We start from the raw sequence: 23,379 nt of genomic DNA, 5'->3' as shown, positions 1-23,379 counted from the left end.
TCTTTTGTCCATACGATTTATCTCCTCAGTTTGAATCTCTTGACGTTCTGCGACAGCACCTGCACATTTTATACCAATAAACCTAATGATGATACGTCCCACAAGCTTCATTATGCCATCCTTGTAACCTAATGTTTATTTAGCCTGATTACACCTCCTAAAGCAAACAGATGCCAGTGCATTTTCTATTCTTTTCTCCAGAATGTCCATCTCAATAAATCATAAAGCAAATATAAAGCGCTCCCTTTCACACACAGTGCTCACCAGGCTGCCAGGATGAGTCACATTGGTATAATTATTTGTGCACAATTAGCACGGAGTACAAAGCAATATGCAATATGGGTGTCATATTTATTTAATGGTGTGATCCAGACCTTCTTATAAAGACATACTCGTTTAAGGAAATACATCTATTCTGAATTAATTAAGCCTATTTGTGAGGCACGTTTTCAATGGATCAATTATATGATCAATGCAACAGTTAAATCAACACTTGTAAAGGACTCCATGCAGCTGTAGCATGCAGGCACAAGTCAGATTTATAATGGTCAGCCAGTGTGTTGACATGAACCTGTCAGACAGTCGCTTTTGTGCAGCCTGGCTGAGCTCTCCCTCCCACAATGCATCATCGCTGCAAGCACAGCTCTGCCATGTTTGTACCCTGTCCGTGGCTGGAAATCATTGCGGCGTAGAAGCTGTTGCCTTGCCCAGTTTCACGCTTTATACCACCACCATGGTGAAACACTGAAGATTAAATGCACTCTGAAGTTTTGTAGCCAGACTCGAAGCGGGACGCGCCTTGCACCATGTCAGCCAACGCTCAGGGTGAGTGGAGTCAGCAGCTTTTTGTCGACAATGCTAGCGATGTTAGCGTAAGAGCTAAGCTGGCTAACGCTGCTAGCTACTGTTAACAGCGGGTTAAATGCGGCTACATTGATGGTAGGCCACACAGTGCACCTCAGCTATGGTGGCTAAATTCGCTTTACTTTGAACAAGCAATCCGTGGCTACTTATGTTTTTACACTGTTGGATATAAACGATAGTATTTTCAGGCAAACTGTAGTGACCGCTTGGCAATTAGCTTGGTCTAAGTTATTCCCGTGATATAGCTTAGCGTGGTTAGCGACATTTATGAGAGGTTATATTCGCTGAATTGTATAGACAAGCAGCAAGTTAACTAAACAAATTCCGGGCCAAGTTGAGGGATAATGCAAGCTTTAAATATTTCAGTCAACATATCCGGCTTGAGTCTGTTTGCAGCAGCGTTTGTAGCTACTCAATGTATGCACTTAGCTAGCAGGCTGGCTAGCTTGTAGCTAAGTGGTGTAGCTAATCGTGTTTCCTACTCCAATGACTGAGGGGCGTTGTTGTAATTCTAGCGTCCTGGTTGGCGTGTAAAGGTCACTCTCGACACGTTAAATTTGCTAACATGATGTTTTAAAGTGAACAGTGGCTCCACGGTGTCAGTTGTTTGGGCTCACATACAAGCTAACGTTAGCCGCCGCAATATGGCTAACAGGGAACACGCAGTTCTTTGGCTGCTGTACAAAACTTACCTGATGGTCGGTGAGGGTTGTTTTTTATTTCATGGCCTTGTTGACAGGGTTGAGACTGTCACAGAATTCAAGTATGTGTATTATGGGCGCCAATATGACGCAGTTCACATGGTGTTTTTATTTATTTTTTATTTATGCTGCTTTGATTAGGATTTGACGACTCAGCATATCAGATATAATTTCACTACATGCAAACATGACAGTTAGCAAGTAGTCATGTCATATTTGCTAGATGTATGGCCTTGTAAATAATGCTCTTCTTGTCCATTAAAGGGGCACTATGCAGTTTTGGAGAAGAAATTCAAAATAAGATCCCCAGAACACTGTTTGAAGCTTGAAAGGTGGCAGGGTCCGCCACATATAAACAGAGTAAAACAGTATGCAATTGTGTTGTCCTTTTAAGGTCACAAAAACTTTAGTTTGATTAGGCATAAAAAAATCATCTCTTCTGATTGAAATTTCCTCCCCAAAACTACATATGGCACCTTTAAAGAGACCAGACAGCATTTTTTTTCAAATTCATGCATCAGAAGGCTGCATTTCCTGGCTGTTTCTGTAATGGAGCGACTTATCAGCGGTCGTCTGTTTTGTCTTAGTTGTCATAGTGCAGACAAACCATCAAATCTAGATCTAAGTGTTGGCCAGATTCACAACCTCATCTTAAAGGCTGAATGAGCAATAAAATGTACAGTCTCGTACAAAAACAATCCCTCTCAATATGGCAGCTGTGGTCCGGGAGTGCGCACTGCTGGTGACGCTGAACATTATTGACATCGTGCAGCAGCAGAAATGCACAGGTGTAAACAATGAAGTTAGTGATGGCTGATTTTCATTGAGATGCTTTGGTTTCAGAGTCCTGGCTCATTGTAACTCTGCCGTTGCTTAATCTTGTGGTATGCTTCCTGTGGAAACCCTCACTACACCACCTTCGTGGGTTTGCACATGTACTGTCCATAACAGTTATTTTGCACATACCCACACTCTGGTCCATGTGGACGCTGTGCTCAAATCTACGGCAAACACAGCGGAGAAGTAGCATGGGGTGGGTGTCTGTCGAAACTTTTAAAGTGGCTCTGTTTCACCTTTGTACAGCATGTGTGTTGTTTTCTACTTGCTTCTGTGTTCTTTCTGGTCTTTTTCTGTTTGTTTTTTGGAGGGAAACATAGGAGTGATTGGGTCCAGCCAATCACATAACAGAGCTGTGTGCAGTTGGCACAGCCATGGATTGCAATGACGGCATGCACTTTGTTTGTACGCCACTTTGCAGGTGCCTGCCCATGTTTGCAGGTACCGAAATTAGGAGCTTGCAACTGGCCTTACTGGGACACTTGAATAGAAGGAAGCCATCATTGATAGTAGTAGTAATGTTGGTGTTTTTCCACCAGTGCCTCTGGATTCAGCTTTGTTGAATCTTGTTGTCAGACCCATCCTGAATTTAAGTTTGCCATTGTTTCTAACATTGTGTCATATATTATCGAAAACTTTTAGGGGACTTCTGTGAGGTTGCGGTTGCGTTATTCCTTTAAAATTTTCCTAGATGTCTGACTGTGCCTGATGTGCTTTTTTCTCCCACTACCTGTACTCACCTTGGTAAAGTCTATACTGTAACACCTGCCAAACTTTAATTTAATATTTGGACAGGTAATAAACATTAGGCAAAATAGTAAATTACCTTTCTGTTTGGATTCAGCTATGAAAATCCCTGAGAAAGATGTGTTTACCGTCTCTACTGTGTACCATGCTGTTGGTACACATGGCATCTGTTTACTTGCTGCACAAGTTGTTGATTCAGATTGGCACAAGGGATACGTGCAGTCAGTGTACTGATATCCTCTGTACATTTAAAGGTGCAGGCCAGTAGGACAGACTGATGTCAACGTATGCCAGTGAAGTCTGAGCATATTATTAGCATGAATCTGTTAGTAAAACTGCCGTTCTGTTGCAGATTATGACTTTGATGAATATGACAAACCCGGTGCTGAGAGGTCACGCAGGAGGAGAGGTGAAGATGACGATCTAGAGAGGTAAGTCGTCTCATCGTGTTCTCATGTCTCTACAGGAAGAGTGCTGATGTGGATGTAATTCACAACCTGCTAAGGTAGTCTAAATCAAGACGGGTCGACTGGAGGATAACACTGCTATCTTCCTGTAATCAAAATGTCGCCATTTTATAATACGATAAAACAGCAACTTTGGTTGAAAAGTATATTTAGCAGAGAGAGAAGAATAAGAAGACTTTTCTCATCCCACAAAGGAACACTTTATATTTCAATTTATTTGTATCCATAACAACTTCAAATATATGATTTAATAAGTAAGGTCACAAAACCAACGCTGCAGCAAAATATGCGTAGTTATGCGAGTAACTTTCAGACTTAAATGGTGAAAAATATGTCAGTTTTAAAGGGGCACTATGTAGTTTTGAAGAAGAAATTCAAACTCAGAATTTTAATATTTACAATATTAATGAGGCAACAATACAAACTCAGAAATATTTGTCTTTTCCATAAGTGAATAAACAAGCTGTGCTCGGAGGTGAATAAGGTCGCCAGAGCACTGTTTTTAAGATAGAAAGGTGGCAGGGTCCGCCACATATAAACAAAGTAAAACAGTATGAAATTGTGTTGTCCTCTAAGGTCAGATTGTTTATTCAGTCATGAAAACAAAGAGAGTTTGTTTATTTAGTTTGTTTAGGCATAAAAAAATTGAAACTTAATTTTAAGTTTACAAAATATATTATGTCCTGACAGACTTGAAACTTGATATAAACTTTGAATATACTGTATATACATTTTTAAAGACGGAATGATAAATCAACTGGGAAATATAGTAAGAACAAGCACTTGATTATTGCAGGATAACATAATTATTACTCTAAAAATACTTTCTTATGGTACTGATTTATGAATATTATAAATAATTTGCCCTAACAACTGTTTTGTTATTCTGATAATAAGATGGATAAGATAATAACTTTATTAAGGACATGGAGGAAAGTCCATGGCATAATAAAAACAATACATAAAGGAAAACAAGTAAATATAGAAATTAATGTATTCCAGCTGCTAAATATAAAGAGACATTAGAGCCTACAAGTCTACAGAAAAGATTAAGTGAACAGTGCCATAAAAAAACATGTTCAGTAAGTAGACATAATACTGTTATCTGACTCTGCTAACCTGTTACTATTTCTCTTTTCTCCTTAAAAGTGATTTGGAAGAGGATTTGTTGGAGGAGGATTGGCTGTCAGGTAAAAAGGTAAAACAAAATCCATTCACTCTCACTGCTTTGTTTACATTGAGTTTAATACTTGCTACCAAAAAGACACTCAGTATGAGTTCTCTGCTTACAAGCAGGAAACAGAAAATAACATCCGAAACATTGGGTGTCTGTGTTGGTCGAAGAAGATTTAGAAAATAGAAGTGAACAGTTGACTTGTAGCAGGTGGCTCCTCCACAGGGGGAGGTGTTGATGTGAACCAGGAGGAAGTATAGTGGACAAAAAAGAACTGTGTTGACCTGCCCAGATTGCCTTCACCACATGGGAATAGAGCATCCTTTGGGGTTGGAGGTGGTCCCCTGCCCCCACACCTTACACAAGCAAACAACTGAGGAAGACGATTTTAAAAGAGCACGGCTTAATGCTCCTTTTTATTTGTGTTTCAGAATCCCTCAGAGGTGTCAGACGAAGAGCTCAATGATGACCTTCTACAAAGTGATGATGAAGATGTAAATATGAGGTACACTAATTACATAAGTGCCACTTATTGAAGTTTTTGACATTTTTAGTTTTAAAGCTGCTGAGGTGAATCTCAAAATTATGCATATTTTACAATTATACATCATTTTGATTTCTTCAAAGTCCCAATATTTTTGTTTGTTTTCAGCGGTCAGGATGTGAGCCTCAATGCCACATACAGCTTGGGCACATCCTATGGCCAGCAGGACAACTCGCAGGAAGCAGACTACACAGATGACGTCGTGAACCTGGGCGCAGAGGGCTGTGAAGGGGGGGGTGTGGAGGAGGAGGAGGGGTACCAGCAAGAGGAGTACACGGAGGAATACAGCCAGGACGACAATGCAGAGATGCCTGAAGACCAGATGGATTACAGCGAAGAGCAGGCGGAGGGTGACGATGGCTTCCAGGACGAAGTGCTAGACATCCAAATCAATGAGCCCATAGATGGTGAATTTCAAGTGAGTTCTCACTTTTGCTTACTCACATGTAAAAGCCAGCAGATGCACACACAAACACACACACACACACGTCCTCCCACTCCCTTGTCTGTCTCACTCTATTGTATCCAAGAGATAATGTCAGATTTCTTGTCTCTTGAAGGGGACAGTCAGGATTGAAAATCTATTCAGGAGAAGGAGATGTTGGTTGGTGTTTTGGGGCAGGGGAGGATTAGATTCATTATCACTTCCTTCCAGTTAATTTCTCCATCTTGCTGACAAAGTTTCTGTTGACAGCTTGTTTGGCATGAGGTAATGCTCCGCTGTCGCCTCCAAATCCCCGTGCCATTGTGACCTTGGGGCCTGTATCTTTGGGGGAGTAAGAAGCTGCTTTGTGTCGGCGAGATGTGCTGCCAATCGGCGGAGGTTAATGTGGGGGGCTTTTATCTCGGGCTTTAGACTGGATCTGATAAAGTCTCATGCAGGTGAAAAGATTATTGACCTTCCTGAGGACACCCCATACAGTTTTCTAATGATTGATGCGAGTTTCCCTTTTATTCGTTTCCCTTCCCTCTTAGCCAGGACTAAGAGGATCAAAGATAAGACCAGATCCATGTGCAAATGTCCGTTATGGTCCATTTACCAAGGTGTGATGGTGTTTGGCACCTGACAGAGATATATTAGCCTTCCTCCTTTCTCCAAACACAGATAAGATGTTGGCCTTCTTACTGGGGGTGTGCAGCACAAGTGGAGGCCTATTTTGGATTTTGGGGAAATGTCTGCAGCTGTGGAGGTGTATTTGTATTATGTGTAATAACTGTTTACAAGGTCAATAAACTGCCTGGCCTTGACATTTAGCTCGCCACGGTATTCATTGAGTACTATGCGGTACAGTTTAAAGGATTAAGCTGTTGTGTTCCCTTGGGGCAGCCTGTCCATCCGTCTGGTTTGCTCAGAGTTTTTTTTCTTTTCTGCATTAATATGTGCTGCTGTTTGGCAGGGTAATGGAGCGCAACACCAAACACCATGGTGTGACCTACAGTCTGACCTTATTTAGCAATGAGTTTTTGTTAGAGGGTGTTATGTAGATAGGATGGTTGAATTACAAGCAACTCCTGCAGCAGTAGTAGGGGCTTGGTGGTTTGGTGGAATGACAGAGATGTATATTTTGAATTATACGAAATGATGGCATCATAAGTTGAATTGCAATTTTTTTTATTGACTAGTAAAAACGGATTTGTCATCTCCCAGAATGTTTACGTCTGTGAGATGTTTTTGGCACGGAGTCATGAACTTACAGCGCAGCCAATAACGTAGTGATTTGCGAGAAGTCAGTCAATGATATTTTCACCATCACTGAACTGGGGAGGAGTGTTTTTATCTGTGCCTGCATTTCTGTATATCATGTCAAACATTTACATCTCATTGAATTTCAAATGCTGTCAGGAATAGTAATGAAGCCTGGCTCCCACTGTTATGGTAATTTGGGTTGGGAGGGTGGGGGGTAGGGTGGGGGGGGGTTACATGGTGTCTCCCCAAAATCCTCTCCATGACATTTTAATGTTTGCCTTTATGCTCTGTATGAATTTAGTCTTATTTCTTAAAAAAAAAAGATTACATTTCTGTCTTAATTGCAAATATTCTGAAGCATATCATCGTAAATCCCACTCGTATTTATTTCATTTATTCAAATGAGATAAAAATATACATTCATGTACATCTATATTTCATAAAACCTGCCCTTAGATGTCAGTTGAAATCATTCATGTATCTCTTGCTTATGTGGCACATAACACGTAACAGCATTGCTTATCATAAATACGTGTTTTTATTTTCAACACATACACTAGGAGACTGGTTTCCAGTAATGGCCGATCCTTATCGAGGTGTTGTCACCCCTTTAATTAATCAATACGTATTGTCAATGTGATCTTTTAAAGGATGATGATTATCAAACCTCCTATGATGATCAGCCTCTGGATGGACGTGGAGTCCAACAGGAAGAGGCCCCTGTGGAGGAAGAGGAGGAGGCTGTAGGGGGAGAAGAGCAGCAGGAAGAGGAGGAGGAAGACACAGCTGAGGGCTCTCAGGTGTTTGACACAGAGGAGGTATGTTGATGTGGATTGATTGCATTTTTTTTAAGAGTCTGCTGTTAAGACTCAGCATAGAGGGTGCAGATAGTTAACCATTCACCCTTTTCACAGCAAACATTTTGACTTGGTCACAGGTGTGACCAATAACATTAACGATGGCTTCATTCTATTATGTATGTCAGTGAGTGAGCGTGAACAGTGTTAGAGAACAAGCTCACCTAAATACAACGCCATGACAAGGGGCTATTGATCAATGATTTAATCTGCATAATAACTCAATGTATAATAATGTGGTAATATTTTGCATTCAAAGCAGGGTAGGTTGGTAAGTTACTTCTAAGTTAAGTTTCAAAGGATAATTTGTTTGTTGTTGTTGTTTTTTTTTTAATTCAACATTAAGTCAGTTTCTCTAATTGGTTCATTCTTTGCTCTGTGAAATCCCAAACAACACAAAGATATTCGGTTTAATATAACAGAAGACCAAGAAAGTCACCTAATATTCACATTTTAGAAGTTGGATCTAGAGATTTTTTATTTTATTTTAATTTTATTTTTACATTTGTGCTTAAAAATTATGTATATTTATTATCAGGATTTTGGCAGACTTGCCGGCTAATTGTGCTAAATACAGAAGAGGAGATTTTGTGTTGCCCTGCAAATTTTGATGAAGATGAACACAAACAAGCAAAGTGTGTCCCTACTGACCCAAATTGTTCCCATTGTAAAAACAGGGAAGGGTATGTGTTGTAATGTTTGTTATTAACCTCCGAAAATGTCCGCAGGTCGAAAACGAAGCTGTGCCTGAAACAAAGGAGGAATCCGATGAGGAGGATGAGGACGATGAAGAGTCTGGTCGCATACGGTTCAAATCGGAGAGAAAGGATGGCGCTGTTGTTCGGTTGGCTGATGCGAGTAAAAGGAGGAATATCCCCGAAACTCTAGGTAAAAATTATATTTGCTGAGCATAATTTATCCTTCAGTAACAGTGTGTATATTTATGGATATAATATAGTTATCTTAATATGAGACTACACTGTACATTGTCCTAGATTTTGGATATTGTTATATCGTGATATGGCATGAGTGTTGGCTGCATTACAGTAAAATGATGTGATTTTCTGAGCAGACTGTTCTTCTTGTTAAACTGGCCTTTAGTCACTTAGTCATTATATCCACATTACTAATGAAGATAAATGTCGATGTATGTGGTCAAAAATTGTGATATATGACTTTGTAGCCCAGTCTGAGCGTTGAGCGAGTGCTTTCGAGGAGATTTCATATAAAAAGACATATACTACTCACAATTAGTTATTGATATTAGAATATTTTAGTGTTTCACTTGATTGTTTATTCTGTGACATACCTGAATATTTTTTTGTGTTTTGTGAATATTTTTGGTCCCCAAAAATAATGTGACACATTTCATTTGACTTTTATTGCATATCCATACACATGCATTTGTGCATCCATATCCCAATATCCCTAACTACCTGAGAGTGGTGTATATTGTTTATTGCGATATAGCCTAAAAAGTATTGTGATATCATTCTAAAACTATATTGCTGGCAGCCCTAATGAGCTGCCAAAGTGTATCCTGAAATATTTTACTTTATCTCAAATCTCTCCTTCACTGTAATGGCATTACATTACTATGGAGTCTAACCTGTTGACGGTTAATATACAAGTGTTTGCCTGTTTCACCTGTCATCAGAACTGTCTGAGAAGGCCAAGCAAGATCTCATGGAGTTTGAGGAACAAGAACGACAAAAGAGACAAAACCGTTATGGAGGCCGAGGCAGAGGAGGAGGAGGAGGAGGAGGAGGAGGCGGAGGACGAGGAGGCAGAGGAAGAGGAGGCTTTCCACCTTTTGGAATGACAGACTTTAGAGGAAACAGAGGAAGAATGCATGACCACAGGCCTCCACTGATGGGAAACATGGGCATGCCGGTAAGCCATTGTACAGGATCATCTGCACCGAGCATCACTCGGTACTGAACCACTCCTCTTAAAGAGTAGCTAAAGGGAGCGTAAGGGCTTCTCTGAATAAGATGATTTGAAATGGTTTGAGTTTTTACCTTCTTGTATTTGTCACAGTTACACATGGGTTTTGTTTGCTGCTGTTCTCCTTACTATCCAAGACCTCTAAAGCTATGGTGGTTTACGCATGAAAAAGTCAAAACACTCTGCTCCCCCGTATCAGTGTTGATATATGGATTACTGCAAACCATTTGGCAGTAGTCCACTTAGACAGTATTATACAGAATTAAATTTGTTCTTTGCCCAGGATTTAGTTTCTTGTGGGCTTTTATTATTAGATATCACTCCAAGCATTTAATCCTTTGATTTACATGGCTCATCAGTTCATGCAACACCTTTTGAAGGTTTAGGGAAAAAAGTGACTCTTAGCTAGAGGTGATGATCTTCAGTAACACACTGGAAGGTTATCAGATTTCAGAACTGGGCCAGGATAGTCAGTAATATAATCACTTCCTGTTAATCGTGGAGTTGAAAGATAACATTTCCATTTTTATGTTATTTTTGACTTGATCACTGAATGAAACAATACATTTTTACCAAGGCTACATTGTGTAAAGGTGCACAAAAACAAAAGTATTGTACATAAATGATAAAATACAATTATACCATTGTTTTCAAGGCTGTGTGACATTTCGCCTCAGCTCTCCACTATTTGGGATCCTTTATGATTTGATGATAATAGGCTGTAAAATTCAAAACACTGGAAATGAAAATTTAATGACCGATGGACAACATGGCAACACCACAAACATTCTGCTGACTGTTGTTAATGAGCTCGTACTTTTTTACAGCCTACTGTATGTTTAACCACTTGACTTATTTAGTCAATGGCATGTTTGTTTATTTGTTTGTTTGTGTGGTAGCTTAAACAGCCAATTATCATGGGCACATTTGAAACATCACTTGACAATATAATTATTGTTAATTTATCAGCATGTGCATCCCTGTTTGATATCTTCCAATGCTAGCAGACAATTGACTGCTGCTGTTGGTTATGGCTCCAATTAACAATTATTTTCATTGTTGATTAATCTGTTGATTGTTTACACGATTAATCAAGTAGTTGTTCGGTCTATAAGATGTCAGAAATTGTTGAAAAATGTTGATCAGGGTTTCTTGAAGTCTAAGATGACGAGATTAGATGACGTCTTGTTTTGTCCACAACCCAAAGATACTCAGTTTACTGTTGTAAAGGAGTAAGGATACCAGAAAAGACTCGCATTTAAGAAACTGGAACCAGAGAATTTTGACTCTTTTTTTTTCCTTACAAAAAAGATATTGAAACAAATTAATCGATTTATATTGATAATAGTTGATTTAATAGTTGAAAACTTGTCAATTAATAATTGCAGCTCTTGTGTTGGTCTTTGTTTTTCTTTATGGCTGCCCTTTAAATATATATACATATATTTTGATCTCACTGTTCTCTTAAGGACACATGCACTTATACTCTTCATTGGAGCCCTGCATTAAATATCTTAAGGATACCATCTTCAATCTTGCTGTTGAATTGACTTGTTGGTATGTCATCGCATTGCAGCAAGTAGTGATATCAGAATCTTCCTAGAAAGAAATGTGTTTTGACAGGTTGTTTTGGTTTTTCCCTCCTCTCCGTTTCCCCATCTCTTTCCAATTAGCAGCCATCCTCCCGAATGCCTCCGCCTCATCAGCTTCATCAGCAGCAACTGCAGTCCCAGCAGCACCACCCTTCGCGTCCGAGAGGACCTCCTCCCTTCCAAGAGCATGGGCGCCCGCTGGCCCAGCAGCCTCTTCAGCCCCTCATCCCCCCGCACATGGCTCACCGCTCCCCGCCGTTACGGCCCCAGATGGAGCCGCCACCACGAATGATGAGCTCCCCGCCACCCAACTTCCCCCAGCATCACCAGCAGCAACCTCCACAGCCCAAAAACATCCACATTAACCCCCATTTCAGAGGGCCCACGTCATCCTCTGTTCAAGGTAGGTTAATCCAGAATCACTCAAGATCTTTTTTGTTTGTTTTAAAGGAATTTCCCCCTCACTTCCACTGTTTTTATGGATTCCCCACTGTGCTGCAGAGTTAATTGTATTAAAACCGTGATTTTGCAGTCTCATTCATAAATGCCAACATTTCTTTCGCCTGCACATTAGCAAGAAGATATGTTGCAGTAAACCAAGCTCGCTTAATTATGCACAATTTTCCTCAACAAATGACAAGACTGAGATTAAATCATGTGATGAACTGTGCAAAATGTGCGAGTGAGATATTAGTGACTATAAAACTGTGCATATAAAAAGAAAAGGGTCTGAGGGAAAATGTCTGTGTGGATTTTTTGGGATTCAAAGGTTATGTCCAAGCACATAATTTCTAAGCCATTTGGCTAATGATTTTAATCATTGGAGTATGTGCATAGCTATACTAGATTGACTCTGTGGGCCTCTACATTAAAATAGTTGATTTTTAAGTGTGCAGTTAAAATCTGGAGCTGTTCAGCGTGTGTCCTAAGTTTATTATTTGGCCTTCAAGCAGTTGGCTATAAGCGTTGTGTTTAAGATAACATGAGTGTGTCCTTTGTCTCGTGCAAAGTTGATGTGACAGACACAAATGTTCTGTCTGCACAAAGACAAAAAAAATGCAATTTATATTTTTTATTTTAAAAATTCCTAATTTAAATTCTCAAAATCATTATTTTCATTTTACCCAAAACTGTGCAGCCCCAGTTAAGCAGCAAGATGCTCAGTTGAGGTGCATGATGCCATTATGGCTGGCAGTTATCCTCACACTGTCCCGAAAGGTGTCTGGATTAGAATGTCATTTCGTTGTTTGGTTGAATGACAAGTGAATAGCGCTCTCAGCCAGTAATGGGTTTATCCTCCATTTTTTTTCTGGCGGCCTCACCATTTCATTCCCTGAGATGGGTTTATCTGGCCTGTCTGTCCAGGCCAAGATAGAAATTTTGTTAGCAAAGCATGTTAGCGTGTATGTGTGTGTGCTTGTGTCAGTGTGGGCAAGTGTGCATGGGGTTTGGGTTTCGCTCCTGAGAGGAAGATGCGTTGTGGAAAATCAGGGATTGCCTGTGGTTATGATTAAGCATGTGTGGATGTGTTTGTATGTCTTTCTGTGTATATTTATTTGTTTATATATGTATTTAAATGATAGATTACTATTGAATGTTTTCCAGTTGCAGTTGCTGATGTACAATTACAGCTCCCGTTATACTGAATCCAGCAATGTGATTCTGAGCCAAGTGTTGTCTAACAGAAACTGTCTCATTCATTGTTATTTGTGAATTTGGCAAATTATTCTCATGTATTTAATGTTTCCTGGTCTGTGCCCAGTTGTGTAAAGATGTGAGGAGAAACTCTGATATAGAATTTAACATGTATGTCTGTGTAACAGCCTTTAGCATGGAGATGTCTAATGGGCTCCTCCCTTTCTACTATCACCACCCTCTCTCTGCCTACTGCCCCTCATTTTCATTTTTCTCCCCCTCCTCCCACCTGCCCCCCTCTCTCCTGCTCCCTCTCTCTCTCTCTCCCCCTCTCTATCTCATTGCAGTGCCCTTGATGCCTCCTGCTCAGAGCCAGCCCAGACCTGCTGTGGGTCCTCAGAGGTTCCCTGTGAGTAGCAGCTGCTCCTCTCCCTCCCTTTCGCCTCACTTTCTCTCCCTCTCCACGCGGTTAGCGTCCCTTTTTGTGAGGGCAGTATCATTACGGCAATTAGACCGCCTGCCCTGTCCAAATACTGTTAAAGCAAATCTGTAAACACTGATACGAGTCTGGCTGCACAACTGGAAATGCGTGATAGGGGCTTTAGGCTGTAGACATTTGGAGGTCGGGGCTACAGTGGCGGGACTTAGTTAGCAAGTCTTCATGGATGGGCTGGGGCTCAGACGAGCCAGCTTGGCACATAATGGAATTGTGAAACCAGGATATACTGCCAGTTAAAATTCACTTTCCACAAGTTTGTGTCCCAAAGGCATGGAGACCTTTTTTGAACGGTATTTGAATTAATGAAACATGGTGGTGGTTTGAAGGGGGCAGGGTGAGCCTCTTGCACCATATATTCCAAATGCTGAATTTCACGTCAGAGAAAAGGGGTCTTAAGTCAGTGATTTCCTGTAAGAAAAGGTCCTTTTATTTCACTCACAAAGAACCCGTCCAAGAGATGACGGAAATGCCTTTAAAGTAATTGCTGTATTGAGGGAAATGGCTCGCCAGCAAGTCAGCCAAAGTGCCTTAAGTTACTCCGTCCTTCCAGTTAATGATGCCCAGGCATCAGGTGGTGCTGGGACTGACTGACATCTTCCTGGAAAGTGCATTTTGTATGGATTTATGCAAATTAGCCATTGGAAAATAGCTGCATCCAATTGCATTCATGTGGATTTACAGCCCTGCTGCCAAATGAGCCAGGCTTTCACATAGGAGTCGATCTTTGTCCAAAAACAGTGTTTTTATTTAACTCTTTCCCAGCCTTCAATGTCAGTATCGTGCAGCTCCTGTTCCCTGAGGTCTGTGATGGTGCTAGATATTGATAGCACAGAAGCAGGAAGCTGTTTTGCCTCTTATCAGACAGTAGAAGGTGGGGTTGGAAGGGCATGCAGACAACTGGGCTGATGAACAGCATAGTGTTGGATTCCCCAGCTGTCAATCGCGTTTAGGCTGCTGCTGCCAAGGACACAATTTGAAATGCAGGTGACATACCAGCCGGCAACATTCCATTTACCAGTGGGCACCTGATTACTCATGATTATCATACATTATCATCCCATCAAATTTAATTGTTAAAAGGCCTGGCGAATGGGGGGTCATAGCCTCTAGTATTATTGCATTAAATTTTTGCTGGTGGAGACTGGTTTTGAAATATTAATCTCAGCACCAATTAAAGTTATTAGAATATTTCATCCGCTTTAGATAATGACATTCAGTTTGACCAAGAAATAAAGACGCCACCAACCGTGCTATTTTTATAGTCGTTCATACCTTTTTGATAATAAAATTCTTCTTCGGTGGCAGTCGGTTGCAGTCACAGCTCCTCAATAGAGCTGCAACGATTAGTCAATGGACATAAAATTAATGGCCAACTATTGTAATAATCGTTTCATCATTCAGTCATTTTTAAATCAAAATTGTCAAGCATTTGTTTGTTTCAGCTTCATTCTGCTTTTATTCACAATTTCTGATAGTAAATAAAGAGTCTTTGGGTTTTTGACAGTTGGCTGGGTATACAAAGCAACTTGAAGACATCATTTTTATCATGAAAATAAACAGAAGATTAATTGATAATGAGAACTTAACTCTTTTCGTAAATAGCATCATATCCTGAAAACAAGCAGCATGCTTTAATACCAGCAGCCTGTATTGTTATTAGCTATAAACGGTTCACTTGAAACCCAGGAACAATACATCTATTTATAATCAAACTTCCATTCTTCATTAAATACTTGACATTTGGTCCCTCTCCATTATATATGTCTTGGTTATCCCCTCACTGCTGAGAGCTATCCCCGCATCAGTTACATATTGAGCGGCCCGCAGCCTGTTTATCAAGGATTAAAAGCTGAAAGATGAGAGGTATTATATGGACACCAGAGTCCTCATTGTGCAAACCTGCCTGCTTGACCTTTTAGAACAGTATGATTGCACCCCCATTGTGCTCCCCTGTCTTTGTAAGCCCCTTTGATTAACTTTCTGTTAAGCAAGTTTTTGCGACTCTGGCCTTCTAGCTTTCTAACACCTCTCCTCTCTAAATACCGCCACGCAGCAGTGGAATAAAGATGGATTAAGCCTTGATAGCATCTTAAGTAATTTACAATAGGCTTGGAGGAGGCAAGCAGCCCATTTTGTGGAAGTGCCACGTGTTGAATAGCAGGTTAATTTTTCAACAGAGATGGATGTTTAAAAGAATAAAGGAGACAGTTATGAGGGGGATTCGAATTCCAAGGAGGGATTAAAGGGTTGTTATCTAGTTTTCCTTGGAAGATAGATAGGAGGAGGTAACGCGCATGCAATGATTAGAAAGCTGTCGAAGATACGAAGTGGTTGAAACAAAGGTGAGGGTACTCATCCCCTCCTGAAATACCCTTTGCTTGTTAGAGACAGGCTTTTTGGAGGTTTATCAACAAAGCTCCAAGTAGCATTAATGCAGGTTTGCTCATGAATTCAGGCTGAAGGGTTTCTTTAATATTGGCATGCATATTTATGTTTACACCACAAGATTCTGCATCTTTTTAATGACCCTAGCCCTTCAATTACAAGTGCTCCATGCCCGATGCAATACTCCACTACAAATTCCCATTTTTCATTAGTTTAATTTGTTTGTGATTATTGAGTTCCCAGTATGGCCTATAATTCATGAGTTTTGTGTTTTCCCAGGGACCGGGAGACTTCCAGCAGCACATGTCTGGTAATTTTGGTCAGCCCCAGCGGCCCCCTCATCACATGGAGCCCTTTAGGAACCAGCCACCTCAAGGCCCCCAAGACAGAGAGCCCCTCTTTATGGGAGGTGAGTCCCCCACCCAGCCTTCACGAGGGTTACAAAGCTCTCTTAGCATATTTAATCCTATTCGACATCACCTCTGGCAGTATACCTACAGGGTACGCTGCTAGCTGGCTGGTGCTCCTCTCTTAGCTGCACTCATGTTAAATGCATGTGTATATATATACATCTGATTGAGCCTTGGAAACTGCATTAAATATCTATATTTCCGATTTTTCATTCACAGTGTTGATGCAGAATTAAATACAAACCACTTGGTTGTTTACAATTTCACCTTGATAGAGTTGTTTGGTTTTGTTTCCCCTTGCCATAATGCTATACATCTGGAGAGGGAGTTACTGATGTATTGAAATTGGCTCACAAGGCAAAAAATACTCTGACATCTCTGTTGTACTCCTGTTGTTGTTTGGTCTTCCTCTTGTGGGCACAGAGCGCACAGAGTCGACACGGTTTCCAGGGCAGCACATGTTTGATCACCAGGGCCCCACCCCTCTGATGAACAACAGCCACAACCTCCACCACCAGCAGCAGCTGCCCGGCCAGGGCCACATGGGCTTCGGCCCACCAGGGCCAGCCTTCAACCAGCCGGGCCAGGGTCCGCTTGGGCTTTTTCCGAGAGAACCCCCAAGACCAAACCTCCCTCCCCACCAAGGCCACCAGGGGATGGTCGGCTTGAATCAACAAGGCGGCCCCCCAAACCAGCCCCGACCCTTCATGGGCCCTCGTCAGCCGTTCGGCCAGCAGGGGAACCTCTTCCCGCCTCCACAAGTCCAGTTTGGGATGCAGGTACGACTGAGAGTAAGTGATTTTTATAACCAATAGATGTCTGTATTTGTGTTGGTATGTTGTGTAACAATTTTGTGACAAAAGTGTGTGTTTTCTTCTAGTTGCTCTTAAATTTGCCACCTAAATATTGTAATTTAAGTATCCCCTCTCACCTGTGACACTTCTTGTAAAGGAGCCTGACAAACAATTCACATGCCTTCTCCGCCATGAATGTATGAATTTTTGACAGCTTTGCTCTAGATTATTAAAATTGCTGTGGCAAGAGCAATGACTAGACTAGAGTACTGTACACATGAATAAACTAGACTAGTTATCATATCCACTGCTGCTGAAGCGTTAAGGAAAAAGACTCATGTCTGTTTGGCACCGCTGCAATTTGTCAAGAGACATAGGCAAGAGCTCCCTCTAGTGATCAAATCATTATAGTTGTACTACTATGTAGACACTTGAGGACACCAGTTGGAGGTTAATTATATGCAAGCGTTGCCTGATTCAGTATTGAGTTGAGTTTTATAAGAAGTGATATTATTGCTGTTGTGAACAATGGAATAAAAATGCATGAGCAATCTGAATTATATGTAACAACAGGTTCTGATTTTGTTGATTTGTTCATGATGTGGTTTGTCTTCTACTTTCAGGGCTTAATGCACGGTCCTCCTGTCTCCCAGCTCCCACACCACGACCCCATGCCATCCCATCAGCCCGTGCACCAGCACCAGCAACATCATAGGCAGGACTTACCCCATCATCAGCAGCAGCAGCTAAATGTCAATGAGTCTCGCTCTATGATGCACCATGGCCAGAATCTCTTCCACCAACAGCAGGTGCATGGCAGCCCCAGACAGATGAGTCCCCGCCCTCAAAACCCCCAACAGCGAAACATGTCCAACAGGCAGAGGATGGTGAGAGATTTACCTAGTAGCTCAACTATTTTCTACTAAAACTGATGAGCCGCAGTAAAATGGGGTCCGTATTTTATCAGTGTACTTTTCCAGTTACTGTCAGCATCTTTCCTCAAAAAGCTAAAAATAGCATATGAAAAATAGATGAAAGTGGATGTATATATTAAAATCAGATTGATTGTAAAAATTGATTGTCAATTAATATTTTGCCCTTTCTGCAGAACACACCTATCTCCAAGCAAATGCAGCAGCGCAACAGCAACCTACGGGAGCTCCCTGTAGCACCTGGCAACACAAACATGAACAGTGCCCGCCCCGCCGCCAACGTTAGGCCTGTTGCCAAGGCAACGCAGGGGGTGCGTCCCGGGCAGAGCTCTCAGGCGGTGCCTGCTGGTGGCAGAGGAAGAGGCCAAGTTTCTGCCAAGACTGAAACACAGCCTGGGGGAGAGGTCAGGACAGTGGTCCGCAAAGAAATCCCAAGCACACCGTCCAGCACGGCACCACAGGTCAGCTTGTTAACATGCATGTAGGAAAGAAAAACAAAGAAATAGAGGTGTAATGGTGAAAATTTTTTCAGATAAATGTGTGGTACTTTTTTAAAAATACTGTGTATTCTTGTAGACTGAGTATTTTTTTCCTGCTAAATTCAGTGACCCAGAAAGCAAAGCCAGGCTTTTTAGTGTGCTGCGAAGGACTTCCATTTATTAAAAGCCCAATCATAAGCTTGTTAATGATGGCAGTCTCAATCCAGTGGAAAGAACAGATCAATACTACTGCATTTTCTCTTGGGTTTTGCCTTTGATTACATCTGAGTGTCAGGCTCAGTAATATTCAAATAGGACACCGTGGCTCATGGCTGCCATTCCAGTAAGTGGAGACAGGCACTCATATTGTCTGTTTGTGTTATTCGCCACAGAACCCGGATGAGGATGAGGAGACACGGCAGTACCGTCTGAAGATTGAGGAGCAGAAGCGTCTGAGAGAGGAGATCCTGAAGAGAAAGGAGATGCGACGGCAGATGCAGGCTGGCGTCAGAAAGAAGGAGCTGCTGGACAGGCTCAATTGCCAGACAAACACGACGAGCCCAAGCCCAGCTCCTTCACAGATTCAACCCTTACAACAAATTCAGCAAACGCCACACCCTGTACAGCAACAACCTCCACCACCACCACCCCAACCACAGCAGCAGCAGCAGCAGCAACAACAGCAGCAGCAAAAACAGCTACAACCACAACAGTTGAGACCATTTCCTCAGAGAACACCACAGTCATTAAATCAATCACTGAAGAATCCTAATCAAGGCACCCCCATCCCTCCCAACGGCAGCACGCAGACTCCTACGCCACGTCCCAATGTCAAGACACGCCTGCAGATGGCGAAAGGTGGCACCCAGCAGCAACAGGCCCCCGGGCCTGGTCCAGACCAGCAGTGGAAACGGCCCCAACCAAATCCTCAGCAGCTGCTACAACAGCGAAGGAACAGTGCTGGGCAGAACATAAACAGGCCTGCTGCTCAGATCCAGTCCAATCAGGTCCCCCAAAAGAATATACCCTCTGTGGGCCCTGTCCAGGCTCAGGCTCAGCCTCAGCCTCAGCCTCAGACTCAGCCTCAGACTCAGCCTCAGACTCAAGGACCTAAACCCGGGGCTAAAAGAACTGTGATGCAGCGGGCCAAGAATTCTAGTTTCGAAGGCCAGCAGGTGCCACAAAAAGTCAGAGTCGTCAAACTTTCAGGAGCGGTGAGCATGTGATTTGATTCTTATCCAGCACCTTCTTTTGTGTTGTGGTCCGACATTTATTTGATCCCCTTCAACAGATTTCAGCCACAAGGGGACGTCAGTTTTGAAAGTAAATGCCACTGATTGGCCTCACACTGTCTATTTTGTAATCTAAAAGATGTCTAACCTATGGGAATGACAGGGTGATGTCTGTGTCATTTTGACAAAATTGATCTGTTAAGAGTTTCCTCTCTTAAGCTTTGGGAACTGGTATTTAAGCCACGATACCTCTACGCACATTTTACCTTTAGAGCACAGAGAGGCTGTAGGCATTAAAGAGAGCAGTATGACATTTATCTGTAGAGTGTGGGACACCTCATCACTGCTCTTAAAGGTTGATATCCTCTTTTAAGGGCAGAAGAGTATTCTTTTAAAGATAGGATGTGAAACAAGAATGACAGTAAAGCCAACAAAGTCCAGAATTACCACTGTCGACTATTTTATACTCACTTGATAAGTTACTGCTGTGGCCTTAATTACGCATTAATCTTTATTGAAAAACCACAAAGGCATGCATGTTAAACATTCATACTTGTCACTGATGAGACGTGTTGGTGGGATGTGATAGTATTTGAAATAAGCCGCTTTCCGGCTCCATCCCAGAGGATCAAGCCGCAGAGCCAAAATCGCAGGCTGGCTGCAGATGAAGATAACTGTGTGTCAGTGCGTTAATGGAAACCTGCGCAGAGCTATCTGATGTAGCGCATCTTGGAGGGGAAAAAAGGGGGAATAGGATGTGAGGTGGAGAAAGAGAGATGGAAACAGAAAGAAACAGCCAAGGCCTATAGCTGCAGTGAAAAGAAGATTGTCTAGATGCTCTCTCTTCCACATTGTTCTGCTGTCATCAACGGGTGCTTGACAATGTTATCTCCTCTCTCCTCTTTTTTTCTCGCTCTCTCTCTTCCTCTCTGTCATCCCTCGCTTGCTTGTTTCCATCAACCCATCTCTCAGGTGTGAGGCAACAAAAGAATGCCAATCCAAGACCCTTGTAATTAATCTTTCTTGGTTGAACAGGGGGGTTGTGGGGGGCAACATAATACCTGTGTAAGAAAGTTGCCACTTTTGAGGATTTGGATTTGTATGGCTTAGGCACACAGATAAGAGGCAAATTATATTTTCATCAGGGATAATACAAAGCAGCGCAAGACACAAAAGCTGAGGAGGAGGGGGGCGTACGGGGGATGGGGGTACACATCGAGCTGCTGTCGTTCCAGTGTAATGCAGCTTAGCATTTGATGGGTGCAATCAGGAGCTGTGATTTCTATAGGAGGGATTAATCCATTTACTCTCAACTGGGGACAGGTCAGAGATATCGCCTCTTTTCTTCCCCTGTATTGATCTGTCACATCTCTCCGCAGAGTCGGGGAAGAGACGACCTTCAATTCCTCCCCGCACGTCAACAGAGTTGAGCTGTGACTTTATTCGATAATGAGACCATCACCTTGTTGGGTTGATCTTTATTCCCCGCGGAATATCTGATAGGGATCCAGCTCGAGTGCTGGCACGCATTCAGTTTGCCTCGTAGATGTGGCCCCGCATTTCTCACGAGTTTGATACTAGAAGGCTGTTTTCACATTTGTTGCTGAGAGTTTAAATTTTCTCTGTGCTCAATTAAAATCAGATTTTAAGAGGTGGGGCCACAAGCATAATTTGTGGCACCAGAAAAAGTTTGGTCCAAAACTCAGTCAACACAAGTGTGATGTGTAAACTTGAAGTCTCCACTGCAACAACAATGAGAATGGAGTTTTACAGTGAAGTAGCAGACATCTAGTGTCCAGTTGTATAATCATTAGAGGTGTCATGATTCTCAAAATCCACAATTTGATTTTACTTTCCATTTTAAGGTTATGGTTCAATTCCATTTTGTATTTAAAACATTTTTCAACACAGATGGCTATGCTATTGTTAGATTTGGACTTTTATTCCCTGACAAGTGTTATTTACATTTGTATGAAGTACACTTAAACGCACCATGGGGTGCATGGGGGGATCGTTGATACTACATTTGATTTAAATTGTCAAAATTAAAGGCTCATTTAGATCTTTTCTTGATTTAGTTCAAATCACAACACCCCTAATATTCATATATTCTGGGATTTTTATTTAAGGGGAAGGAATAGGTGCCATTTTAAGGATTTAAATGTTGTGATTATAAGTTTTTTCCCCCGCTAAAGCCATATCACCACGTTAGAGCATTTTTATGCATGCTTTAATACATGTGTGAAGGGGATCTTTTAATGTGAATATGTTTTTGGATTCCTGCAAATGGAGATAAAAGCTGGGATTTTTTTTTTGGAAGGTGCTAAATTAATGTTTTCTTCCTCAGGGTGTGGACGATCCAGCGCAGCAAGACGACGACTGGTCGGCTTCCCCGCTCAACCAGGTCGTCCAAAGGAAGGTCACCATGACAGGACAGCAGCAACAGGCACCAGGCGGAACACCGCAGGCTAGCCGAGGGGGCATGGGCAACCCACAGCAAAACAGGGTATGTCACAAATCAGCACTGGCCACGTTCTTTGCTTTGTACACCAGCAACCGTTTCACCTAAAAGATATATATTAACAGTGCAGACTGTGGGGTAATGGCAGTTGTGAAATAAAAGAAGGTGAAATGTCTCCTGTAAAGTTGTCCTGTGCCGCTGGCGCTACCCTGGCATTCAGCAGACATACCAATCGAGCAGTAGTGGTAATAAGACAGGACAGTGTGCCAGGTGCAGGAGTATTGACAAGCTGAAAGCAGTGTAACACGGGGGGCTACACAAGGTCCCCTGGCCTCTCTGCACGCCTGTCACCACCAGGCTGCTGTCACATTTACCATACTCACTGACGCTGACAGGGTAAGGCAGTCACCATAACGCTTGCATGGCTCCCTCTCCCTTTCTGCTCCCCCACCCCCAACACACACACAGAAACACACACACAGAAACACACGCACAAACATACACACACACACACATTCCCTCTACCTCCTCTCTTTCCTAGATCCCTCCCTCCTCCTCCACCTCCTCTTCCTCTGCAGCTGAAGAAACATAGCTCAAATGAAGATATGCCATGCCACATGCATCACGTTCTGACATTGATGCTCTATGTAGAAATATGATAAGTCAATCATGTGAAGGCTCGGCGTGTCTGAGAGGTGCGAGAAGAAAACACGTAGCGTTGTTAAATTTTCCTTTGTGCTGAGAAACGTTATAGCTCCTCTGCACACGGTTGCATGCAGGATTAAAACATCAACATGCCTGTTTAAGCACTGAAAGGTTCACTCTGTATTTTCGCCGTCTCTCTCTCAACCCTTCCCCGTATTTTACTTGCACCTCATGTGGGTAATCTTTCTCACACCTGCCGTTGGTGTAGGTTGTCGTGTCGGGCCGGGGTCGAGCGAGAGGGGGTGGTCAGATGGGTCGAGGTCGTCCGGCGTCCACCAGAACGAGCCAAAGAGGTGCAGAGAGCGAGCGCTGTACTGTGTCCATAGAGGGCCTCTCCTCATCCACAACTGACACTCAACTGAAGAACCTTCTCAGGTCCATCGGCCCCATAGAGGTAGGTACTCTTGCATGTGCATTTTTATTATATTCT

The 23,379-nt window shown here is 42.3% G+C and overlaps 1 protein-coding gene across 6 annotated transcripts in view; it reads left to right on the top strand.

Annotated features, from left to right (window-relative positions):
• The first annotated feature begins 626 nt into the window (after window positions 1-626).
• Window positions 627-23,379, top strand: part of rbm33a (RNA binding motif protein 33a) — a 28,658-nt gene continuing 5,905 nt past the window's right edge. For 2 of the 6 annotated variants that reach the window (XM_073488796.1, XM_073488800.1), the window contains exons 1-17: window positions 1,509-1,566; window positions 3,502-3,580; window positions 4,766-4,814; window positions 5,222-5,295; window positions 5,443-5,752; window positions 7,672-7,839; window positions 8,607-8,766; window positions 9,536-9,771; window positions 11,499-11,820; window positions 13,400-13,461; window positions 16,216-16,345; window positions 16,770-17,137; window positions 17,764-18,027; window positions 18,249-18,533; window positions 18,944-19,765; window positions 22,131-22,289; window positions 23,158-23,343. In XM_073488796.1, coding sequence (XP_073344897.1) covers window positions 1,509-1,566; window positions 3,502-3,580; window positions 4,766-4,814; window positions 5,222-5,295; window positions 5,443-5,752; window positions 7,672-7,839; window positions 8,607-8,766; window positions 9,536-9,771; window positions 11,499-11,820; window positions 13,400-13,461; window positions 16,216-16,345; window positions 16,770-17,137; window positions 17,764-18,027; window positions 18,249-18,533; window positions 18,944-19,765; window positions 22,131-22,289; window positions 23,158-23,343 — 3,732 coding nt within the window. Of the gene's footprint in view, window positions 826-1,508; window positions 1,567-3,501; window positions 3,581-4,765; window positions 4,815-5,221; window positions 5,296-5,442; window positions 5,753-7,671; window positions 7,840-8,606; window positions 8,767-9,535; window positions 9,772-11,498; window positions 11,821-13,399; window positions 13,462-16,215; window positions 16,346-16,769; window positions 17,138-17,763; window positions 18,028-18,248; window positions 18,534-18,943; window positions 19,766-22,130; window positions 22,290-23,157; window positions 23,344-23,379 lie in introns of those variants that run through there. The other 4 variants (XM_073488799.1, XM_073488801.1, XM_073488797.1 and 1 more) reach the window with 4 other exon arrangements.

This window comes from Pagrus major, chromosome 19 (genome assembly GCF_040436345.1).
Source record: "Pagrus major chromosome 19, Pma_NU_1.0".
NCBI lineage: Eukaryota > Metazoa > Chordata > Actinopteri > Spariformes > Sparidae > Pagrus > Pagrus major.
The sequence above is the reverse complement of the archived record's forward strand: the minus strand, read 5'-3'. Positions and strand labels throughout refer to the sequence as shown.